General features: G+C 28.5%; 1 protein-coding gene across 1 annotated transcript; it reads left to right on the forward strand.

The window, feature by feature from the left end:
• Window positions 1-12571: 12571 nt before the first annotated feature.
• Window positions 12572-18682, forward strand: LOC147814907 (uncharacterized). Its single transcript, XM_087157128.1, has one exon. The coding sequence runs from the start codon at window positions 14432-14434 to the stop codon at window positions 15191-15193; it is 762 nt and encodes a 253-aa protein (XP_087013254.1). The 5' UTR covers window positions 12572-14431; the 3' UTR covers window positions 15194-18682.
• The last annotated feature ends 5970 nt before the right edge of the window (window positions 18683-24652 follow it).

Here is a 24652-nt window from a genome sequence, read left to right on the forward strand (position 1 = left end):
CACGAAATTGACACAATTTTGTAAATTTTTATTTAAAGAAGTATAAATTAGACATGAATGACCTTTCTAAATAGAAATGAAAAGAGGGACTTCTAAGTTTGCTGTCTGAAAAACATCCAATGAACTGTTCTCTAAATAAAAAACGTGAAACTCAGCGGTGCAACAGCCAAGGCATATTTTGCTCATCCCAGTTTCCTTGACCTTGGGCTCTAGTGTGCAGATGTCCCAGTTGGGAAGGTGGTCTGCCAAATGCGGAACTTCCAGTGTTGTGTTCCTAAGCATGCTTGGTGCTAATTTTATCAATTTACTTAAAGAATGAAAGGCTGACTCAACCTTGCTGGGCCTGAGAATAGAACCCAAGACCTGTGTCACAGGAATGCATTGTCATTTCTTTATCACGCGTCGGAGAATTTTTCTCAACTAATGTTTTTTTCGCATGCAAAACAAAACCTGATTGGTGAGTTTTTCGTTGTTTTAAAATAATTGTCAGTTTCTCTTTCACATGTGAAAAAAATCACCTTCAGTGAAAATGACCCTTAAGTGGTAGCCACATAAAAAGCATGTCTAGTGTTACTGAGCGTAATACAGCAAAGAGAGGGTTCCACTGTTTAACTAGAGTTGATAGATGTGGAAAGTGACATGGTAGAGATCAGGAACTAATACTCAAAACTGATGATGAAATGCTTGTCTGATCAAACTGCCATTGGTAAAATAAAATAAATAAGCTATACTGCTGTGGTAAAATAAACAATGAACTTTTTATTTGTACCTAGACTGTGCATCTCATGCATTGCAATCTAGGATAAGTCATTTAATTCATAAGTTAAGTTTTTTACCAATAGATCGAACTCGACTATTGAAGGTAACACAAATAAACTGATGCTGAATATTTACTCTTCTTAGGAGTATTCTTCTGAACAAATGAAATAAAAGAGTGACATTTGTTTAGAATTTAAGAAATATAGAGCATATGGTATTTTGGATTCCCAAGATATTTTTTCCAAAAATATTATATCATAAACAATTCTTAATAAGCTTTTTTGAAAAAGTAATTTACCATCATGTATTAGGTTTTTGATTATCTTTGTTTATAAGCAACGTAGGGTTAAGAAAGTTTTTCACACAAATTTGTTTCTCCAGTCAAAACAATAATATATTTAAACTCACAATAAATGTAAAATCAAAAAATATAAAAGCAAAGAAATGTCAGTAATAAATTGTCTATATAAAATTACTATCTACATAACTGTATTCTTTAAATTAAAAAAAAAATCATTAGAAATTCTGAAAGTATAGGGGTAAGTAAAGTAAAGGGGGAGAGAAAAGTAGAAGGCAACATTAATTAATGGGTGATAAATTTGTGTAAGAGCCGTGAGTTGTCAAAAAAAAACGTTTTTTTTTTATTTTTTTTGTCGCAAAATAGATTTAAAAAACATTGCATAGTATCAGTTTCCATGCTTCAAACACAATTATCACGTTGTCAGCCAAATGGATGTGAGATAGTACCCCGCAATGTGAGACAGTAACCCGGAAGTATAGGCGGTATGGAGCTTGCAGCGTATCCATCCATATATCTAACCTATAGCAAACTTTTACTTCAAACTCACCAGAATTTCTAAATAACATTAATATCTTATGAAATACGGCAGATTTGAGCTCAGAAATTGTCTAATTTACTTTTATTGAAAAAAAAATTATCCGTTTGAAAAATATCGCCTCGCAGAATAAGCTGTAGTAAGCAGATGCAAACTTTCTAACAGGAACTGTAGCAGGTATTGAGCTTGTTATTTACATTTATATGGACGATGGTGTTTTCGACACTTGGAAGCGCTGCAAACTTTATGCCGTTAATACTTCCGGATTACTGTTTCCGATGTATTTTAAAGCCATTTGGCTCACAACGTGTTTTAGGATTCCTGCAAACGTAGATTTTGAATATTTATTACTAAACTTAATCTTACTCCTCGAACAATATGCTTACACTAACGTACTATAAAAGTTGAGGCTGTTGCTTGGCTGACCGCCTTTTTAATAAATAGAGGCATTTGATTGGTCGACTACATCATCGTTTTCATCGTTATCTCTTCATCGTTTGGTCAGGTTTACTAGAATGGCGTTTTTAGCATTTTTGTTTGGCGCAATTTTAATAACGCGCATGCTCAGTTTGATAATTTATTCAAACCAATCTAAGTACTTCGTAGACAAAGAATATAGACGCTTGTATCCCCTCCTTTGCTCGTGTAACTCAAACAAAGACATAAAGATGGAAAGATCAATCACTGTACCAAACAGATGTCAGGGTGAACTTTGACACTGGACACATCACTGGTCTCTATTTTTTTTTATTTGATTTTCATAAATTGTTATGATAAATAATAACATTCTGTCACTGTGCCAGAAAAATCTGATCACATTTTTTTTAAAGATTTATAATTTGTAAATTTTAAATGAAAAAATTAATGTATTTTAAAAAATTGATTTTTATATTGTTCTAAAATTCAAATACTTGAAATAAATAATAATAAAAAAAAAACAATTTAAGTGCTTATTAAAAATATATAAGAAATATAAAATAACTAAAAAAATTAATAAAATGATTAAAATAAAATAGAACAGTTTTATAAGCAATCTAAGCTGCCCAAAGCATTTAATTTCATGATGAACAATAAATTGGAAAATGTTAATAATTGCTGAGATAGAGTCTCATAATTGCCTGTTAGCGTTCAGTTAGTTAGTTATTAAAACTTATTCATGATATTCATTTGTGCGTAATCTAAATTCTAATTATTTTCATTCAAAAAATCTTTCAAAATATAATTTTATTCCTGTATTTAAATTACAAGTAACTTTGATATCTGGGTTGCCTACAAAAATTCAAAAAAGTACAAAAAAAATTTAGAGCATTTCACAGCATTTACTATTTATCAAAGATGATAAAAAAAATTATTGATTATTAAAAAATAATTTTATTGCGATAATCAACATTAAGCTGGAAACCTATTACTATTAAGCAATTTAAAAGACTTTTTCGTGGTTTTCCTTCGCATGTAACACAAATTTGATTACTTTAACTTAATCTTCATTAAAATAAATTATTCTTGTAACTTTCATGAATTTGATTGTATTCTGATACTTAAATTGTTAATTACTTTGATCTCTGAATTGGATTAAGCATAATAAGGGTGTTTCATTACATTCACAAAATAAAAAAGCTCACACTTTGATTTCTGGGTTGAGTTAATAAGAAGAGCTTTTCGTTCTGTTCAGAAAGATGGTACCCTATCTATTAAGGATAATAATAATGAAAAAATGTTTATTTATAATTTTACTCCTATACTTAAATTGCAAATTATTTTATTTTATATACCAATAGCAGCAATCTGAAAAACATTTTTGTCTGTTTTTCATAGCGTATAACGCGAAATTTGATAATTTTAATTTCAATTTAATCTTGATTATAATTAATTATTTTTACAACTTAATTGTTTATTAACTTAATTATTTATTAACCTAATTATTTTAACTTAATTAATTAAAATTAATTTATTAATTAATTTATTAATTAATTAAAATAATTAATTAACTTAATTATTTTAACTTAACTATAATTTATTTATAACTTAATTATTTTTATAAACATAATTGTTTTTATAACGTAAATATGGTTTTATTCCGATACTAAAATAGCGAGTTACTTTGATTTTCGGTTAAAAACTACAAAAATTTGAAGAACATCTCGTTATAGTCACAAAGAAGTCTCTCAAAGATGCTGAAAAATGATTCATTATAAAAAAAATTCATTGCGATTACTGAACTTCTAAATGGAATCAAGCCATCTGAAAGATATTTTCGTGGTTTCCCTTCACGTATAATGCAAAATATGATTGTTTTCTCAAATTTTTATTCAAGCAAGGAAGAAAAATATTTATACCATTATTAACCACTCCAAAAACCAGAGTAAATACTTTATTATAAAACTGATGCGTCCAGAATTTGGAATTATGATGAACTTGCCTGTATATTTTGATTCAATAAATTGATTTATTTTCTGCTTCCCTTCTTACCATTATTTTTTTTTTTTTTTTTAAGTGAAAAATGATTCTTCTACATTACTGTTAGAAAATTTGACGGTTCATCAGGTTGTCTTTTGTCAACATCTGAAAATAAAATTCGAGCAAATAGTATTGTATTTGTAATGGCGAAAATATCCAAATGATAAAATAAACATGAACTTTTTTTACATTGTTAAAATTAAAAAACTTAAGTACTCGGGTTCCTATGATTTTATTATTTTACTAATAACTTATTCTAGTATGTTATATTGAAATATCTGATATATGTTATATTGAAATATCTGATATATGTTATATTGAAATATCTGATATATGTATTATGATTTTATTATTTTACTAATAACTTATTCTAGTATGTTATATTGAAATATCTGATATATGTTATATTGAAATATCTGATATATGTATTTTGAAATATCTGATATATGTATACTGAAATATCTGGAGAAAAAAAAATTTCTAACCAAATGTTCTTTGAGTCAGGAAGAGACAAAAAATACCTGTTGATTTTTTTGAAATATACTTTCTATCACAAACGCCTTAAAACTTTGTTATCGATAAAAATAATTTCAGATGATTTTAATCCTTCATCTCTTATTAACCTCGTTATATCATGCTTTTGATCAAAGTTCAGCAGCGTGTCTGCGTTCTTTCTCTCCTAAATATTAATTTGATCCCTACACACGTTTTTTATTCCATTACTTATAAGGATTCGTAAAATATATATTAACGGCCCGGATTAGAGAACAACTGAATTATCTTCTTCAAAAATGGCAGTTATTTAATTTAAATTTGATACTTTTGTGTGTGATCATATCTCAGTGTCAACCATATCGGTGTCACGTATCAATGACATCCAATAAAAATCTAACTGTCAATGAACTTATTAACTGAGGTGAAGGGATTAATTGAATGCTTAATAAAATAAGAGCTTTCTTTGATGATATGTTTTTTAAATTAGTGGTGAAATCGTCTAATAATTATTTTTAAAAATCGTTGCAAGAAAGGTTTGCAAGGGTATTTTTTTTTCAGACTCATGCGAGTTAATTCAAATCAAATAAATATACTATATGTACTCTCTTTTTCTTTCTTCCGGATTCTAACGAATTAAAGAGTATTCATACTTATCAAGGTATTTTACAACAAAGTGCTAACATAGTACAAAGGTACATATAGTATTGATTTCTGTGCATAGATTTTTTTTCCTTCTATATTTGCTTTCGGAAATTTAGCTGTATAATACTTTATACCCAGTTATGTAATTCTGTTGCGATCGTAATTTTTCTTAGAAAATTATTATTTAGATGATTAGTTGAATATTCATAAAGTACGTTAAGAAGAGGTTTGAAAAAAAAAGTAATCAATATCATGCGTAAATACTTTGGTTTTTTTTCCTTCTTTTTTTAATAATGTGTTACGTTTTCTTTTTTTAAATCATTCATTGCCACTTATTTAATTTAATTACATATAATTTCAAGATAAAAACATATCTCAGTTTTTACATAAGCATGTGAAAATCTAATATTTCATGCAGTCTTTCTGGTGGTTTGTGTTAGAGTGATAAATATTTGTTTCAAAACTATAATGTATGTTTCCGCAACTCTATCTCAGTACTATGACCCTTAGCAGTGAGTTCATTAACTAACATTATATTCAAATGTTCTGTAAGTGAAATGAATATAATAATTTTAAAATCTAATATTTCATGCAGTCTTTCTGGTGGTTTGTGTCAGAGTGATAAATATTTGTTTCAAAACTATAATGTATGTTTCCGCAACTTTATCTCTACTATGACACTTAACAGTGAGTTCATTAACTAATATTATATTCAAATGATCTGTAAATGAAATGAATATACGTATATTGATTATCACTAAATGTCAAGTTTACTACTATGGATTGAAAATTCATTCAATTTCTTCTATTCTTTATGTAAGTCAATTTCATGAAATTTTGAGAAATTTTTTGTACTATTTAGAGATAAAAGAATTCTTTGCATGCATTCTGAGATGTATAAAGCAAGATTTTAGAAATGTTTAATTAATTTTTTTTAAGTACTTTGAAAACTCTGGTATTTGATAACTCCTTTAATATTTACGCGATTTCGTTATAAATTTGTTATATAGATAACTATTAATCTAACTAAGTAATAACTATTGTTATTTTAATTAAGTAAAGTTAATAAACTGTATACGATTGGAACAATCATTTGAGCAAAGCACAAAACGGGAATAAATTTAACTATTATAGGTTATATTCTCTAAAGAATAACTACCTCGTTTTTTTCCCACAAAAAATTTACTGAATTTAAAAAAAAAAATTTTTTTTTAAAGAAAATAAGATCAATGCAGAAAAGATTATATAGACAATATATAATTGATTTTATTTTGAACTAATATTTATCTAACAGATAAATTTTATTTAGATATAAAAAAAAAGTTATAAGGATAGAATATCTCTTTCTAAAATTAGATATTCATGTAAATAAACTATTTCAGCTTAAAAATTGGCGTTTAACTTCTAAATTGAGTTAATATAAATGAACACATTAAGTTATATTTTTTAATCAAAGTAAAATAATATGTTTCTTAAAATTCAAGCAAATCTTTTTCGTGTATTATATGAGCAAGTTTAATCATAATGCAAAACTGAAAATGTGTTTCTCTCATTATAAATATGTAAAGTCACACTTTAGGGCCAAATTAAATACTAAATAAAGAAATTAAAATCATTTTTTCTTTTTTAATTGTGTTGTTATGTCTTTCTGTTTTGTGCATATTCCATATAAATAAGAAAAGATTGGTTGCAGATAAGACATTAATGTATAATTTATTCAAAATAATTCATAAAGTAATCAAGAAGGATAAAATAAAATTATCAAGATCTCTGGAGAAGTTTAATTTTTATTACAGCATTAATTGTTATACCATGTGTTCATTTATTAGTTCAATAATGGATCAGTAAAAACTTATTGCAACATTTCACATATTTCAATAGCAGTTTTGACAACTGTAGAGATTTCTTTCCTCTACTATGTTAAATATAAGTTTAATCTGCGTAATTTAATCTACACAAATAATCAAATGAAGGCTATTAAATCAATTAACCAGTATGTTTTGGAAAGCTAATTATATTGCTTTAAATTCTGATTTTAATTATAAAATCAGAATGTGAGATATATAACTTGCAACATTTTAATATTTCAACAGATTTTTTCTGACAAAATTGTTATAAGTCGGAACAAATTAGATTTGACAATAAAATTCAGTATCATCCTCTTACATGTCATATTTTGCTGGCATTTCAGTATTTCTTTTTCTCTTTGAAAGATAGAACAAGTTTATGTTACATTGGAAGTAAGATAATTTTCAATTTTTTATAGGTTCGAAGTATATTAAAAACGAAAAATAGGTAATGGTTGTAAATAAGTTTTTGCTAATTTGGTTGGCTATAGTAATGGAGATAAACTATCCTGTTCAGTTCTTGCTAAATAGCCATCTAGGTCCTTAAGAAGTTAAACATGTGGCAGCAAAACTAAAAAGAAGTATTTTATTATGTGTATATTCACCACAACATTCAATATTTAATTTCAAAAACTTGTAAATTCGTGGTAACGAAATGTGTGATTTTTCAAATTCTAATTTTAACTTTATAATTACGACACTAATGCTACAGTTTTCTTAATTTATTAAGGACAATATAAGTCCTGTTAAAATATTAAGATACAGACTACTACAAGCATAAAAACTTAATTTTTCTAAATGAAATTTCAAATTTAAGAAAATAAATAAAAAGAGTTTCAAATCTTTGAAAAAATTAAAATTCGCCAAAAATTGACGTCTATGTCCTGAAGGTTCTAGTAAATTGCAGAGTAAATTTTACTTAGAGTTTTTCGTTGAGTTTTGCCGTTGTAGATTATTTAGAGATTTGCAAGTTTTTATTGGAGTTTTACTAATTTTAATTGAATTTAATTTTAGTAGAGAAAATAATGTTCCACTGTTCATACATTCTAAAAGAAAAAATAGTGGCACTATATAAAAATGGAAAATCCATCACAGAAATTAGTTGGGTATTGAATATGTCGTATTATACAGCTAGAACATGGCATTTGAGGCAAATAAATTGTATTTTTAAGTTGAAAATTCGTAATTTAAAGATATATATTTCGAAATAAATTCCTTATTACTTAAGTGTATTAAATTGTAATCAGCATCTGATTTTATTTTTAAATTTTTCATGTATTGTTGCAAAAAAAAAAATTAGTTTCTCAAAACTATTTGCATTATTAACTCTTTAAACGAACCCTCTATTTTTTTGTAAATTTATGTTAAACTACATTTCAGATTTTTTTGTAAAATAAAGTTCATGGAGCCTATTATTTTTTATAGTTTGCCTAAAAGTAATTTAGTTTTTAAGACCTATGATGAGTTGTAAAATTTTACCTACAGTAAAGTATTGACCATTCAGTACTTATAAAAAACCGAATTAAAATTATGAATAATTTATAAACAAACGGATAAATATCCAAATATGCAAAAAAAAATTTTTTTTATTCAGAGAAAGTACGTTTCTGTGTCCGATTTCGAAACTTAATAGTTAGCACTAAATAATTTTCATATATGAGGTCACCCTCAGGAACCATTAAGATTGACACTTAGTATGTGAAAATCAGATCATTAGAACGAAAGTTATTGAGGGTGGTTATGAGGGAAAGTTATTATTATTATAATTATTTTTTTTTTTTTTGGTCCACTGTACAATGCTAACATGAATTCGCAGATATTCAATTGTTAATAGTTTTAGTAGTTCCTGTACTTAAGTGAAAAAAGAAATATTTCTTAAAAATGTGTTTTCTTTCTCACAAAAGAGAGAATAAAATTGCCTAAATATAGAAAATCGTTAAGTTGTAGCAAAATACGAGGATTTTCTTTTGAGAAACAGTAGAGTATGATGGGAGTAGTGAGGTAAGAGATTTTTCTATATTCCTCTCACACATCGAATATGCTATCAATTTAAGAGTAATTGTCTCTAATACTGGAAGTAGATTAATATCGTACTTGAGAGCTATGAAGACTTCGTAGTTCATTTTGTTATTTATTTTGTTTCATGAAATTTCTTCAATATTTTTTTAGATAAATAGTAATTTTTCTCCCTATTAATTTCAACAAAATTTTAAAATCACAAAAATTTCGGGACATCTATGGAAATGTTTAATAAATAAGAATACTTTCTTTATCTTATTTTTTTAAAGGAAATTAAGGATTACTTTGAGCCCTGATTATGTACTACTATAAAGCAGTTACATGTTTTGGTGCATGAAATGTTCTGTTGTAATTTAATTTTCATAGTGTATTTCAATTATGATTACTTTTATAAAACTTAATTTAATTAGTTATGAAGTTAAGCTTTTAAGTATATTTAGAAAAATTCAATTTATGTTTAAAAGTAGTATTCCTCTTCATTTTATAAATTTTTTTTTAGTAAACACAAAGAGAAAAAAAAAAAAGGAAGAGAGAGAGACTAAGTCAGTAGAAAAATCATTTATTTATTATAAAATGAAAACAATTTAGACATACATTTGGATCAAAAATACCACAGCTACCTACATTATAAGAAAAATCCAGTACATTTTACGAATTAAATAAATAAAATTTTTAGTCTATGAACAAAATGTAAAATTCTTCTTTTACAGGAGCACTTTAAAAGCAGTTAAGATAAATAAAATACCAAAAGTAATACTTTTCGATGTGAGTGACAGTCATACATTTCATTCATAATTCTAAATATTTATTAGGCGCCTATTTAACTTTTGAAAGTTTTAGATTACAAGATATAAATATGATAGGCATGCTACAAAAATTTGAAAACAAAATGACAAAAATTTGACAACAGTTTAGAACAATCATGTTTGAAATTACAAAAGTGCTGGTATTTCTTTTTAATGTTAAGACACTTTATGTAATAAAATGAAACAAAACATTCTAAAATACTATTTATATTGCAATACCAGAGCCATTATAGGGGTAGAGGAAAACAGAGCCATATGACTAGATCTCAATGATTTTACACTGAGATCAGGGTAAACCCGAAAAAAAAATTGTTTTTTTTTTCATTGCTTTTTATAACAAATCAACTCTAGTTATTAAGTTTATAATAGAATAATATTTATATTTCCATCACTTCTATATTCTGCGCTTTAAAATTTTTTAATTAACTTTTTTAAAAACATTTATTATTAGAAGAGAGAGATAATGTACTAAGGTGTTGAGTTAATCAATCACAATATAAAAAAAAGGATGATATAAAAAAATGCTACTATATACTTTATTAACTCAAATTTACCCAAGTACTATTAACTATATCATTAAAACAAATTAAAATGTTCAAAACATTATTTTAATCAACATTACTTTCAAGTAGTCAAAATGTATACTAGTCCAATCAGCTTTCTTCATAACATTCATTTGGGTCACCTAGAAATATCTATTTCTGTACTGAGGGACCAAAACTGGATTTTCAACAAGACTGACCTGGCAATCGTAACAATACTCAGGTCAGAACTGTGAAAAATTCAGTCAATGCAGGAGCCTTATTTCCACATGTAACTGATGATGATGACAACCTAGAACAAAACTAAAAGCATTGCAACTGAATATACATAACACGAAGCACAATTTGTGTTACAATACAACTTGTGCTTTTCAATATTATTCTAAATTTTAAAAATATCACTTATAGTAGTAATGTTATCATAGCAGCAACAAACAAATAATAAAATATGTAAACAGAGAACTTTAACACATGTAAACTAAGTTTTAAAACCAACAATATAATAAAATGGGAATCAATATTTTTATTTGAATACCATTTAAGCATATTCATGCAAAAAAAGTTGATAATTTTATTGGGTATTTTAAAATCACGGTGCAAAATATTATTAATTTAACCTTTTCCTCATACGAAATTTAAAAGTGGTTTCCTTCCAACCTTGTATTATTAAAGTTATAACTCATTTGTCACTCCTTTTTCCTTTCAAATAACATTCAAGAAAATTCAATACACAGAAGTAATTTAACAAATTACACATAACTCCCACTTCAGACATACAGGCACACTGAGGTTGTTGAAGGAGCTTTAAAATAATGCGTTTTATGAGTTGATAAGAAAGTCAACCTATAACAAAACAACACATCATTACATTACAATTGTTACATATTTGTGCTTCCTATCAACCATCAAAATTTTATTCTACTCCTTTCGTATTATTCCAAACTATAATATCAATTTTCAAAATGTCACTTATAGTAATGTTTAATAAGCAGAATCTCACAAATAATAAGAAATGTAAACTATATATAATATATTAACTCTAATTTACCCTAGTACTATTAACTACATCATTAAAACAAATTAAAATGTATACTAATCCAATCAGTTTTCTTCATAACATTCATTTGGTTCACCTAGATTTCTATTTCTGTAGGTCCTACTGAAGGATCAAAACTGGATTTTCAACAAGACTGACCTGGTAGTCGTGACAATACTCAGGTCAGAACTGTGAGAAATTCAGTAAATGCAGGAGCCTTATTTCCATATGTAACCGATGATGATAACAACCTAGAACTAAACTAGAAGCATTGCAACTGAATATACAAATCACGAAGCACAATTTGTGTTACAATACAACTTGTGCTTTTCAATATTATTCTAAATTTTAAAAAAAATCATTTATAGTAGTAATGTAATCATAGAAGCATCAAACAAATAATAAAATATGTAAACAGAGAACTTTAACACATGTAAACAAATTTTTAAAACCAACAATGAAAAAAATGTGAATCAATATTTTTATTTTAATACCACTAAAGCATATTCATACAAGAAAAGTTGATAATTTTAATGCGTACCTTAAAATCACGGTGCAAAATATTATTAATTTAACCTTTTACTCATAAGAAACAAAAAAGTGGTTTCCATCCAACCTTGTTTTATTACAGTTATAACTTATTTGTCATTCATATTTCCTTTCAAATAATATTCAATACACACACACACACACAAAAATAATCTTTATAATTAACAACAAAAATTCTTGCTTTAAATAAAAACACAGATCCGACAATAATGCTAAGAAAAGTGATGAAAATGATACCTGCAATTTTACTGATTTCAAGTAGTGAGGTAGCTGCAATATGCAATGCTAGCCAGTAAAAATGTCGACACCAAGAGCTATTTTATATTAATTCAGCAAGCGCTGCAATACTAATGTCCAGTATCTAGAAATCACTTTGCATGAATAAAAATATTGTAGTAAAAAATATGTATTTCCTAGCGTATTCGTTACATCTTTCCAGCTCAAACATTTTCGCCATTTTCAATCACGTTCAAAAAGCGGGCATCCAAGCAGTTGGCGATAGATTTCGTTTGGCAATCACCCATTTCACCAGATCGCCAAAGTTTAGCGTTATAAGAGGGCGGTCAGCCAAGACAGTGCGAAAAGTTGATGATGCGCTGTAAGATGGTGCGCAGCTGGCAACACGAACAAACAGTAATAAACAAATGGAAAAAAGCCAAATCAAGGCTGCCAAAAAAGCGAGTTATTCAAAATCTAACAACCATGTCACCTTTTTTAACAATATATCTCGAAGTAACTGAAACAAATTTTCACTTCAAACTCACCAGAATTACATAATAACATTAATATCTTATGAAATACGGAAGATTTGAGCTCAGAAATTATCTAATTTATTTCTTTTATTGAAAACAAAATTATCTGTTTGAAAATATCGCCTCGCAAAATAACATGCAGTAAGCAGCTGCAAACTTTCTAAAAGACATACAATTCGAGATTGTTATTGTTTACATTTCTGCTGAAAACACCATACATAGAAAGTGTTTTAAAAAGATTATTTCCATGCAGCGCTAATTCATAGATTATCTTCGGAAAAAAAATCGATGTGATTGACAAAATATCTTCTTGCTGACAGTTAATAAAATTCATATTGTGCGTGCATAAATATTTTTTTTAAAGAATATTGTATTTTCTGTACGATTTATAAAATCAATAAACTATTCATTCAGTGTGTGAAAATTCTCCATGGGTAAAACCTTGGCAAACAAAGATAATCTGATGGATTCTGATAGATGATGAGATTCTGGTGGCCAAGGGTAAAACAAATATTATTATTAAAGGCAATCTCATTCTATGTAGCAACACTAACAACAAATAATCTCTGTGCAATGTGTGTCATAGTTGCAATGATGTTATAACAGAAAATTATTTTCATACATGGAAATTTAATGTTTGTGTTGATAAGTTTCCAAGTATAGTTCATAATTATTCTTCGTTATTATAAAACTTTTTGCTTCCGTTCTAAGAATTCTATAAAAAGAAGTAGTTTCATTTCATTGCTTTGTGTTCATAATATGGAAATAATTTATTTAAGCACTTATTGTGATAAATTAATAAAGGAAAAAAGAATAATTTGGTTTAAGTAACACTTAAAACGAACTTTTCATGCAGTGCATTTTTAAACAGTTTAGTTTAAAATATATTAAAATTACTGTTCTGTTACAGAAAATTAACTGTGTGTCACTTTCATAAAACATGTATTTATTCACAAGATATTGAAATTTTGATTTTCCTGTTCACACTTTAGAAAATATTTTCTGTATTCCTGTATTCAGTTTGTGCAATTTAATACTCATAAATGGAAATAAACTTTGTTGACTTTCTCGTATTTACGTTAATGAATAAGAGCTTGCTCTTATTGTGCATGATAGAACATTGATATAAAAATTGCCTTTGATTTAAATTAGTGTAAGTGTAAAAAAATATTTTTTGCCTTTCTTGGTTTATAATGAACAATATTTCAGCAGTGTCTTTGTGATTAAAATGGTAATGAAATCAAATTTGATAATTTCATGTTCATAATAGTTATTGTCATGTTAATATAATAAAATAAAATAATTTAATTCAGTTTAGTATCTTGGTATGTTCGACAATAGAGAAATATTAAAGTTGGGTTGTGAAAAATCAAAAGTTTTACCTTTAAATAGGATTTAAATTAATACTTTCATGGATGCACCTATTACTAAATCCTATTTCTTCAGTATTATATTTTACTTAATTTAAAATTTAGTCAAAAAAAGTGACTTGATACAGCGTGCTCTTTTTTTTTGTATCATATGTTATTGAAGTCCTTCTTTAATTCAGAATAAGTATCATCCTGTAAGTAACTCTTATTCTTGTTATTGTAATTAGAAGTTTTTAGTGAAAAGTCTGACCAAACACTGTAAAATTTATACTGGTGAGAAGCCTTTTTGTTGTAGTATATGTAATAAGATATTCTAAATGAATGATTATGAATAGTTGTGTTCATACTGGGGAAGAACCTTATTCTTGTACTATATGTAATAAGAGTTTTTCAGAAAAAAGTAATATGACTAAACACAGTCTTGCTCATACAGGTGAGAAACTTTATTCTTGTAGTATATGTTATAAGAGTTTTTACCTAAAAAGTAGACTGAAAAGACACAGTCATGTTCATACTGGTGAGAAGCCTTATTCTTGTAATATATGTAATAAGAATTTTTCAGAAAAAGGTAGTTTGAAAAGACACGGTCTTGTTCATACTGGTGAGAAGCCTTATTCTTGTCTTATATGTAATAAGAGTTTTTCAGAAAGAGTATATCTGATTAAACACTGTCGTGTTCATACTGGTGAGAAGCTTTATTCTTGTAGTATATGTAATAAGAGTTTTCCACGAAGAAGTGATCTCAAAACACATGGTCGTGTTCATACTGGTGAGAAGCCTTATTCTTGTAATATATGTAATGAGAATTTTTCAGAAAAGGGTAGTCTGAAAAGACACAGTCGTGTTCATACTGAGGAGAAGCCTTACTCTTGTCTTATATGTAATAAGAGTTTTTCAAGACAGTGTGGTCAGAAAAGACACAGTCGTGTTCATACCGGTGAGAAGCCTTATTCTTGTAATGTATGTAATAAAAGTTTTACACAAAAAGGTAGTCTGAAAAAACACTGTCGTGTTCATAATGGTGAGAAGCCTTATTCTTGTAGTATATATAATAAGATAGGCTCAATGAATGATTATGAATAAACACAGTTGTGTTCATACTGGGGATAAACCTTATTCTTAATAAGAATTTTTCAGACAAAAGTAATATGACTAAGCACAGTCTTGCTCATACTGGTGAGAAGCTTTTTCTTGTAGTATATGTCATAAGAGTATTTCTGAAAATTCACTGTTGTGTTCATACTGGTGAGAGGCCTTATTCTTGTAATATATGTAATAAGAGTTTTTCACGAAAAAGTCATCTCACTATACACGGTCGTGTTCATAGTGTGTGTAGTAAGTTCACAAGTGAACTTATTACACACGGTTGTGTTTATACTGGTGAGAAGCCTTATTCTTGTAATATATGTTGTGACATTGTGTCACTTAATCTCAATTTTCTGTAGGGATTATGACCTAAAAATTAGGCCGACCCCTTTCCTGTGACGCCTCACTGTCTGTCGACCTTCATGCCTGTGACCTTCGGCAGCCTTTGATGTCAGCACATGGCAGTTTGAACGATATAGTCACAGTTTGTGTATAATTGTGATTTGATTTTTGGCAGTTCATCTGTTCACTTCAAGTCCCTTTTAGACACGATTCTGCGGCATTTTAGGGAATTTAACTTCAATCTTGCTGTTTCTATAAATACCGCCCTCTTTTGGGAGGGAGAAGCATACGTAAAAACATCTTCATCCACTACGATCTCTTAACAGAGATTTTTCACATTTATTTCTTCCACCCCCCGAGGGTGTTTCCGCTGACATTCAATGGCAATCTTCATTGTGTATAGTCTTCATTGATGTGACCATCTCTTCTTAAAAAAAAAGTCAATTTATGGCTTTCGATATAGTTAACATGCTAAAATGGAAGTTATTTGTGCTGTCTTCGTTGTGCATAGTTTTCTTTGAAGTGACCATCTCTTCTTAAAGAGTCAATTTATGGTTTTTCGATATAGTTAACACGCCAAAATGGAAGTATTTCGAGATAGCGTCAATGCCATGTTGTGGTGTCTTCAATGTTGTGTCTTGCCCACCGCTCCAGATACCCACCAGTTGTACCTCTGTTTTGAAAAAAAATTCTCTAATTCCTGAGTTACTGTGTTATGTGATGCCTTGCCTTTGAATATTGTGACGTGTTCTTTCAGTCGATGCCATGTTGTGGTGTCTTCGATGTTGTGTCTTGCCCACCGCTCCAGATACCCACCAGTTGTACCTCTGTTTTAAAAAAAAATTCTCTCATTCCTGAGTTACTGTGCTATGTGATGCCTTGCCTTTGAATATTGTGACATTGTGTTCTTTCAGCGATCTGCATAAAATAAAAAATGTTAGTGCCCGTAAAGTGGACTCACTCATTCTTATAGTGGACTAGTGGATTTTTTCTTGTTGGTGAAAAAAAAACAACTTCCATGGAGAGTAAGAGGTATGTTTTTTGTGAAGTGTATTCTTCTGGGTAAAAAAAAAATTGCAGCATGATGTTTTGTGCAAACCTATATAGATTTGTTCGGCCCTAATTATCTCTCCTAAATTTTTATTATCATTAGCTCCTTTTTTTATTTTTCATAACAGCACCAACCCAACATAACATATGTAATAAGAGTTTTTCACAAAAAATAATCTGACACGACACAGTCTTGTTTTCATACTGGGGAGAAGTCTTTTTCTTGTAGTATGTGTAATGAATATTTTTCAGAAAGAGTTTCTGATTGAACACAGGCGTGTGCATACTGGGGAGAAACCTTATTCTTGTAGTATATGTAATAAGATTTTCACAAAAAGGTCATCTCACTACACACGGTCGTGTTCATGCTATTTAAAAGCGGTAGTCTTATATATGTTAAAAGCAGTATGTTTATTATGATGTTATAATAATAAACATTATTATGTACATTTTTATGTTTTATATGTTGTTTTTTTTCGCATGAGGTCCAACTAATTTATTGTAGCTTTATTCATACTGGTGTAAAACCTCATTCTTTTAATTTTTCAAAAGCTGAATTTCTAGTTTGTGTTTTCGCTGATGAGAAACCTTTTTATTGTAGCATAATGGAGTAAGAGTTTTTCTCAGAAATGTCATCTTACTGGATACAGTATTGTAGTCTAAGTACAGTATTGTACTAGAGACACACTGTATTTTTGAAGTATGTGATAAATAGTTTTTTTAAGTAATAGTGATATAAATGTTTGCATTCATATTCTTGTTGATTTTAAAGCAATATTCTTGTAGTATATGCAATAAGTGTTTCATAACATCAGCTGATCTAACTAACCATAGTTGTATTGATCTGGTGAGATACCTTATTCTTGTCGTGCATATCAAAAAAGATTTTCTTTAAACTTATCATATTCTGACTCATACTTGTGATCTGACTCGTACTGATGTAAGTTATGTATTCTTGCATCATGTTTTCACTATAAAGTAAAATAACTGGGATAAAACTCCTTTTTGCATTTTTCACGAAAGTGTCATTTGATTAAAAGCAGTCTTATGAAATTAAATAATTATTTTATTTTGAAATTTTTATGATGCAGTTTTAATTATATTTTTTGTGTATTTATTTAGAAATAAGGCCTATAATAAACAGCCTTACAAACACATCATAGTTGACATTAACCGTGGTTTCATGGACTATACTACTTTATTTACAACCAGGTACGCTTGACCAAAATAAAAATTGTTATTTAATTTCTTAGCATTAGAATCCTGAGTTAAAGGTCATATGTTTTTTTTCATGTAAAAAAAGGAATAAAAAAGACTTATAGCAACTTTTACTTAAAAATTACCGGTAACATCTTTTATTTAATGAATCTTTCCTAACACATGTTGTACAGTTAATTTTTTTTTTTTTTTAAATACAAAGTATTTTATGTTAGAAAGTTTACTTTCTTTTGAAGTAAAATTGATTTATGAAACATATAAAGTAGTGCAGATTGCTTCATAGAATCAATTTCTTGTTCTTCAAGGCAAGTCTATTAAATATTTACTTATCATAAATTTTTTTTTTATCACATTTGAACGTTTTTGAGCCTATATTCAACCAAAAATTTGAAGAATGCACAAGCATACTCAAACTCTTAAAAAATAATCGAAATTAGTAAATTATAATTAAGTTTTCTTAATTCCAAAAACTATTTAACTAGATTTAATTAAATTTAATAGGCAAATGATTTTAATTAGTCATTTTGGAATAGCTGCCGAGATCATTCCTTAAAAAAGTTTTGTCATGAGGTCCTGATGTATAAGTGTGTGATATTTAATTTGTAGTTCTTTTCTTATAATGGTTCAGCACATTTTCAATATCTTGTTATAAATATTACTCTTTTTCCAGAGACGGTTTAAAATAAAATGTACTTTATATAATTTTATACTTATACTGTGTATTATAACATAATGGATAAAGAAATTAAGTTTAAAAAAATTTTCAAAGATATTTTTTAAAAAATATTATTTTTAGTACAATTTCTATATCTTGTACAAAATATATTTCTATTTTTTGTTTATAGACAATTAAAATAAAATTCACTTACTTTAAAATTGCATATGCAAATTTTTTAATTAAATTTTTTAAATTTGTTAAAGTCATTCTTTACAATTTATTTTATTTTATTTTTTAAGAATTTTTTACTTTTGTACTTGAGTGAGTGTTGCATTTTGCATTATTTTAGATAATTGTGGCATCTAGTGGTGAACTTTTACTTTCAATGTATGTAGTTACCTGTGACGACAGTTACTAACTGATATTATTAATCTTTCTAGATTTATCAGGTATGCGCTAGAAAACTTACTTTTGATTTTCCATTTGCTGAATAATTATTTTTCAATCTATTTTATTAGAAAATAATTATCCACAGTTCTTAATTTACCTTCCTAAGTACAGGGTTGTCACAGGCGACTAAAATGCAACTATTTTTGGCATGAGGCAACTATGGCAACTTTTTTGGCCTGAAAAGTCAAAAAAGCAACTATTTTCAGGAAAAGAAGACTATTGGGAGACTTTTCTGTATTCCTAGCAATGTTTTTTTTAAAGCATAAATTGGGTGGAAAATCTGCACCCCACAAGATAGTTTCTGAGCACACTTAACTTTTTTTTCTTAAAAATAAAAAATGTTGAAAATTTTGAATTGCAAATTTGAGTCCACTTTTTAATTCGTTCAATCTGCACAGACTCCATTATAAGTCTATTTCATTTCTCAATCGCCTTTTTAATGATTATTGCTACAAAATTCTGGTCCCGCTGTGGACTGATTGTTAAGACACGGTTCCCAGCAGATCACCGAAGTCAAGCATCACTGGCTATGGTTGGTGTGCGGGTGGGTGACCACTTGGATCAGTCTGCGTAGGGACCGAGGGTGTGCGATATGGGTCCTCGTTAAACTGTTTTACCGTAAAGTTCTCGACTTCGTGTGCAGGTCGTCGGGCTACCGAAGCGGGGATGCCATCCCCTCTGCAGAGGATCAAAACTGTGATGGCATGTCTTCGGATCATCCTCAGGGGTGTTTTCCAGACCGTCGCCAATAGCACTTCGTGCAGCCCTAGTGCGACGTAAATTAACTACAACTACATCAAAATTATTTTGTGTAACATACATTACCCTATAGTAAAAGAAGAGACACTTTCAGTTTTTGACATCTTTTTAAATTTCTCAAAAAATACAGACACGATTATTTTGTAATTTAAAGGTGTTAAGGTCATGCAATTTTTATATTTATAAATAAGTTACAAAGCTTTCACAGGTTAAAAGGACCGACATTAAATTGCGAACAAAAACAAGGATTTTTGAACACCCTATAAGTTTTGAGTATTATAAAGTGCTACGAGCTCTCTGCTTTCGCTTATAGCTCTGTATTTCAATAGGTAAGGCTTAATTTAGCCTATCAAGATTTATATGAGCTCTGAGGCTCTTCTTGAAATTCAATATCAGTCAGTATCTATTTTTTTATAGGTCAGCTTGCAATGATTACTTCTGTTGTTATTTTCAATAATTGAATTGAATTTCGTTAACCTAGCTCATAGATTCTGTGGCGACCGCCACCTATCGTTTAATACTTTCACTGCGCTGTAGTAATAAAACTTGTTAAGTTGGTTATGTGAATTTGTGATTATTGTTAAGTTAATTCACCTTCTGATCTATACTTACTACAAACTACACGAGTTTACAATTCTCAACCTTTTTAACGTTGCCTATCCCTTAAGGAGCAAAACACATCTCAGCCCTCCCCCTTTGTTGAAAGTCCAGTTATTTAGAGCATGGGGACGGAGGGGGTGTATTGAAATATAAAAGGCATAATTTTTTAAGAAAAAAAAATGCGTTAAATTTGTTTCGTTTTTTTTTAATAATGTGTACGTTAATTCGATACTTTTCTCCTGCCAGGTAATCACAGTCTAATTGTCATAATCAAAATAAATACGGTAATGAAAAAAAAAATACAACAAAGCAAACTATGCTTAAAAAGAGTCATTTAATCTCAATAAAATAATTTAAAAAAAAAAAACACCCAAAAATAACTTCCTTGCACTAAAAAGTAATATCGACGGAACAATAAAGTAACTATGTCAATGGGATGATTGTACTTGATGGTTCAGAGCCAGTTTCTTAACGTTCGATTTAATTATTTTTAGTGAGGTGAAGACGCAAGTATCTTCGTTGCACGATTTCGAGTCGATTTCTCTTTTTGCGACTAGATCCGTAACAGCACTGAATCCATGTTCGACAAGGTAGGAGAAAGTGAGGGCAATTAAAAAAAAATTTGACGTTATATAGTCCACAGTCCAGGGGGTAGAGGCGACTAGCGTTACATTGAAGCCAAATTTTGTGAGACACTCACCATTTCAAAGCTTCATTAGTTTAAAGTTCGACCAATTCCTCCTGAATGTGAACCGCTGCTGTTTCAATATTCGCAAAAGGGTTCATAACTAATTGAGGGACTTCTAGGGATCTTTAAAACGGTCCGAATAGTCCATGTACAAAGAGTCAAGGTGTTGACAATATTCTTGTGTATCACCAGAGAGAATTTCGTCATTCTTTTTAATATACGATAAGATTAGAAATTGACTAAACTCATTCCTACCTAAATTCTGCTTTCGTGAATTTTTTCAGAAAGGTAGAAATAACTGATTTTGAAGGAATCAAATTGAGCTTGAAGTTGTAAATTAATGCCATTACATTTTGCAAATAAAACCGTCAGCGTCAATCTATCAATCTGTCTCTCATAGCTACACCTCTGTCTTTGTGAAACTCAGCCCAGAGTCGAAAAGATTCAAAAACCTATTGAGACAGGCGCCTTTGGATAGCCAGTGAATCTCGGAGTGTAGTAGCAAGTGATATTCTTCATCATTTTTTTTACACAGCTGTCTGAATCAATTGTTGAGAGCATTACTGCGAATTTTGTTCTCAGCAGATATGACATATCGCAATGACTGACGCAAACAGTCACCGAGATTTTCCCCCCTACTATATGATGTCTGTGAATCACACGCAGTGAACAGCTAAAATATCTGGTACCTTCCTCTTCAAAACCGAGATAAACCCACGTGGGTTTCTCGCCTTGTCGAACCACTATTGCAGGAGCACCATCAGAGGCAACTAACATAATATTCGCAAGAGGAATGTTTTTCTCTTTAAAATAATCTTGTGACAGTATTTATAATAGATTCACTTTTGGATTCTTACATTACAATCAAGCAAAAAGCTTCTCCTCAATATTTTATTTTCGTTCATAAACCGGACGTACGCCAACAGAAAAGACAAGCACTGACCGCAGCCAGTGATCTGCTGGGAACCGTGTCTTAACGATCAGTCCATTGCGGGACAAATAAATGTATAAAAAGTTCCCTGTATTTATAATTGTCTATAACTTTAATGGATGTTCCTGTAAACTTTCAGCAAGTGTATTTAACAAGCCATAACAAATATAGGGATGGTGTTTTCGACACTAGGGAGCGCTGCAAGCTGTGTACCGCTTATACTTCTGGGTTACTGTTTCCGGTGTATTTCAAAGCCATTTGGCTCACAACGAGCACATTTTATTAATGTTAAAATCATAAAGGGTATATAATTTTAACATTAATTGTGGAATAGTAGTGTTAAGTAGTAGTAACATGTGGTTTGATCAATAATAAATATGTAAACCTAACATATGAAAAAAAATCGTTATAAAACACCTCTTACCTTGTCAATAATATATGCCAACTTTCAAATTTAAACCTGAATTATAATGTGTAAACTTTATCTTGCTCCTCGAACAATAACACCAACGTAAGTTGGTGCACAGCTTGCAGCACGAACAAACAGTAATACACAAATGGAAAGAGGCCAAATCAAGACTGCCATAAAAGCGAGTTATTAAAAATCTAGCAACGGTTGGCGTATTGACAAAACATACCGTAGATTGTAAACGTGGCGATTGCAGGTGGAGTTGGCGATGGATTACGCGTAAATGTGGTGGGAGAACGAAATTACATTAACCTAAGCAGTGTAATTCGATATTTTCTTCTTCTCCTCGACTAGCCATTATGAATAAAAATAACTCATTAATTCCTTTTAGCAGAGAAAATAAAAAAGAAAATAACACCTTTTTATTGTTAGGATCACTTTACAAATACACTGTATTCATATTTTATTAAGCGCTATAATTTATATTTTATAAAACGATCAAGTTTTTTGATAAAACAGATTAAATTTTTTAATTTTTTTTACAAGAATTGTGTTTGCGAAGAAATAAAAATAATTTATTAATGAACCAATCACAAAAAATAACGTAACATTTTATTACTATGTTTTATTGAAACGCTATTTTGAAGAATTAATTCTATTTAACTTTTATTGTAAGAAAACATAACCTGTTTTATTTTAGTGATATTTTCTATGAAATCAATATTCTCTATAAAAGAATAATGTAAGCTTTTTTATAAAGATTATTTTTTTAGAAATTAACAAAGACATATTATTTACTAGAAAAAAAATAGAGTATTCAAAAATGTAATCACGCTTTAAAGTAATAGTTTCTTGTAAACGAAATAATCAATATTTTTAAAATAAAGTTTGAAAGTGTTTGTTTCATTACTAGAAGCATTCATTATAAAAAAAATATATATTAAATTACTTTTTTGCATAATTTTATGAAATAACTTTTTTTTGGAATGAGATGAGATTTTAAACTTTGTGAAAAATTGATTCAATTCCTTAATATACATAAAAGTCGGTAAATACTTCATTCATTATGGAGGTCATAGATAACTTGATACCTTTTCAATATAAGAATAATAAATGCAATTAATAGAAAATTCACAATTTTAAAAATATATTTTATTTACACGTATTGCGTACAGGTTATAATGCAACTATCATACGTAACAGAAATTTATAGATTCCTAAATACTGTTATATGAGTTTGGTAATTAAAAATATAATTAAAAAATAACATAATTAAAAAAAATTTCAACCTTCAATTAAAAACTTCCTGTTGTCATATATTAATAATAATTATAATTTTTAGCAACTTTTTTGGGCACAAATTTTTAATTCTAGAAATTAATACTATCCTTTATATGAAAATATCGGAAAATTTATAAAAGAAAAACTATATTTTAAAATTGAGACATTGGCGACCACAGAGGTTAGATGTATGTGCTGAGTTTAAATAAATTATATGTTATAAAACTCACATTTAGGATTTAGATCAATTTATTATCAGGTCATAAGAGTGTTTTTTAATAAATAAATGTAGTGATTGTTTGATTTACAATTGTAAGGTCCTGGATGTTTAATGTTAAGTTATGCATTTCTTTAGAAATAATATTTGAAATATGCAAAGCAGGGCGGCATTCATTTCAACTTAAAAATCATCAACTTAACTTTCAATAACTATAGATAAATAAAAAACAAAAGTTTGATAAAAACTTTAAAAGAAATACTTTTAGAAAAATTCTTTCTAAATAATATTTAAATAAAACACAATCACTTCGTCTGAGTGATTCTGTAAGAAATTCTAAACTTTACAATTTTACAAGTTAGGTGAAAAGTAAATATCTACAATAGTGGTAGGGAATTAAGGAAATTCTAAATCTAAAGTTTGAGTCCTAGAACGTAAACATCTGATCATTAGATCAAAAGTTAGTTTTAGATTTTTCGTTTATTGCTCACTGTACACTAAAAGGAGAATTTTTTTTTCTTTTGAAATTTTGATTTTAATGCCCTTACTTCAACCTCCTTCGAGTTATGCTTACTTTATAAATTTAATCTCAACTTTATTTTTCTTTTCACTTTTAAACTGTAAAAGACTTTTTCTCCATTTGTAAATTATGAAAAAAGTTATTAATCTGATTGCGTAAACAGTTAATTTATTAAAATTGAACATTCTCAATTAATTCCTTTTAATAGTCATTTATATTATTAATAATAATTATTTGCACAAAATTATAATAGAGGAAAGTTTGATTAGGAATTTGAAAGTTCTTGCTACAATAATTAGGGAATTTCTATTGACAAATTCAAGTAATTTTTTT

This window comes from Parasteatoda tepidariorum, chromosome 2 (assembly GCF_982258835.1).
Source record: "Parasteatoda tepidariorum strain Cologne lab strain chromosome 2, Ptep-v5.0, whole genome shotgun sequence".
NCBI lineage: Eukaryota > Metazoa > Arthropoda > Arachnida > Araneae > Theridiidae > Parasteatoda > Parasteatoda tepidariorum.

What these genes read in the sequence shown, in the direction of transcription:
- LOC147814907 (XM_087157128.1), top strand. Translation starts at nt 14,432, where the DNA reads ATGATTATGAATAGTTGTGTTCATACTGGGGAAGAACCTTATTCTTGT.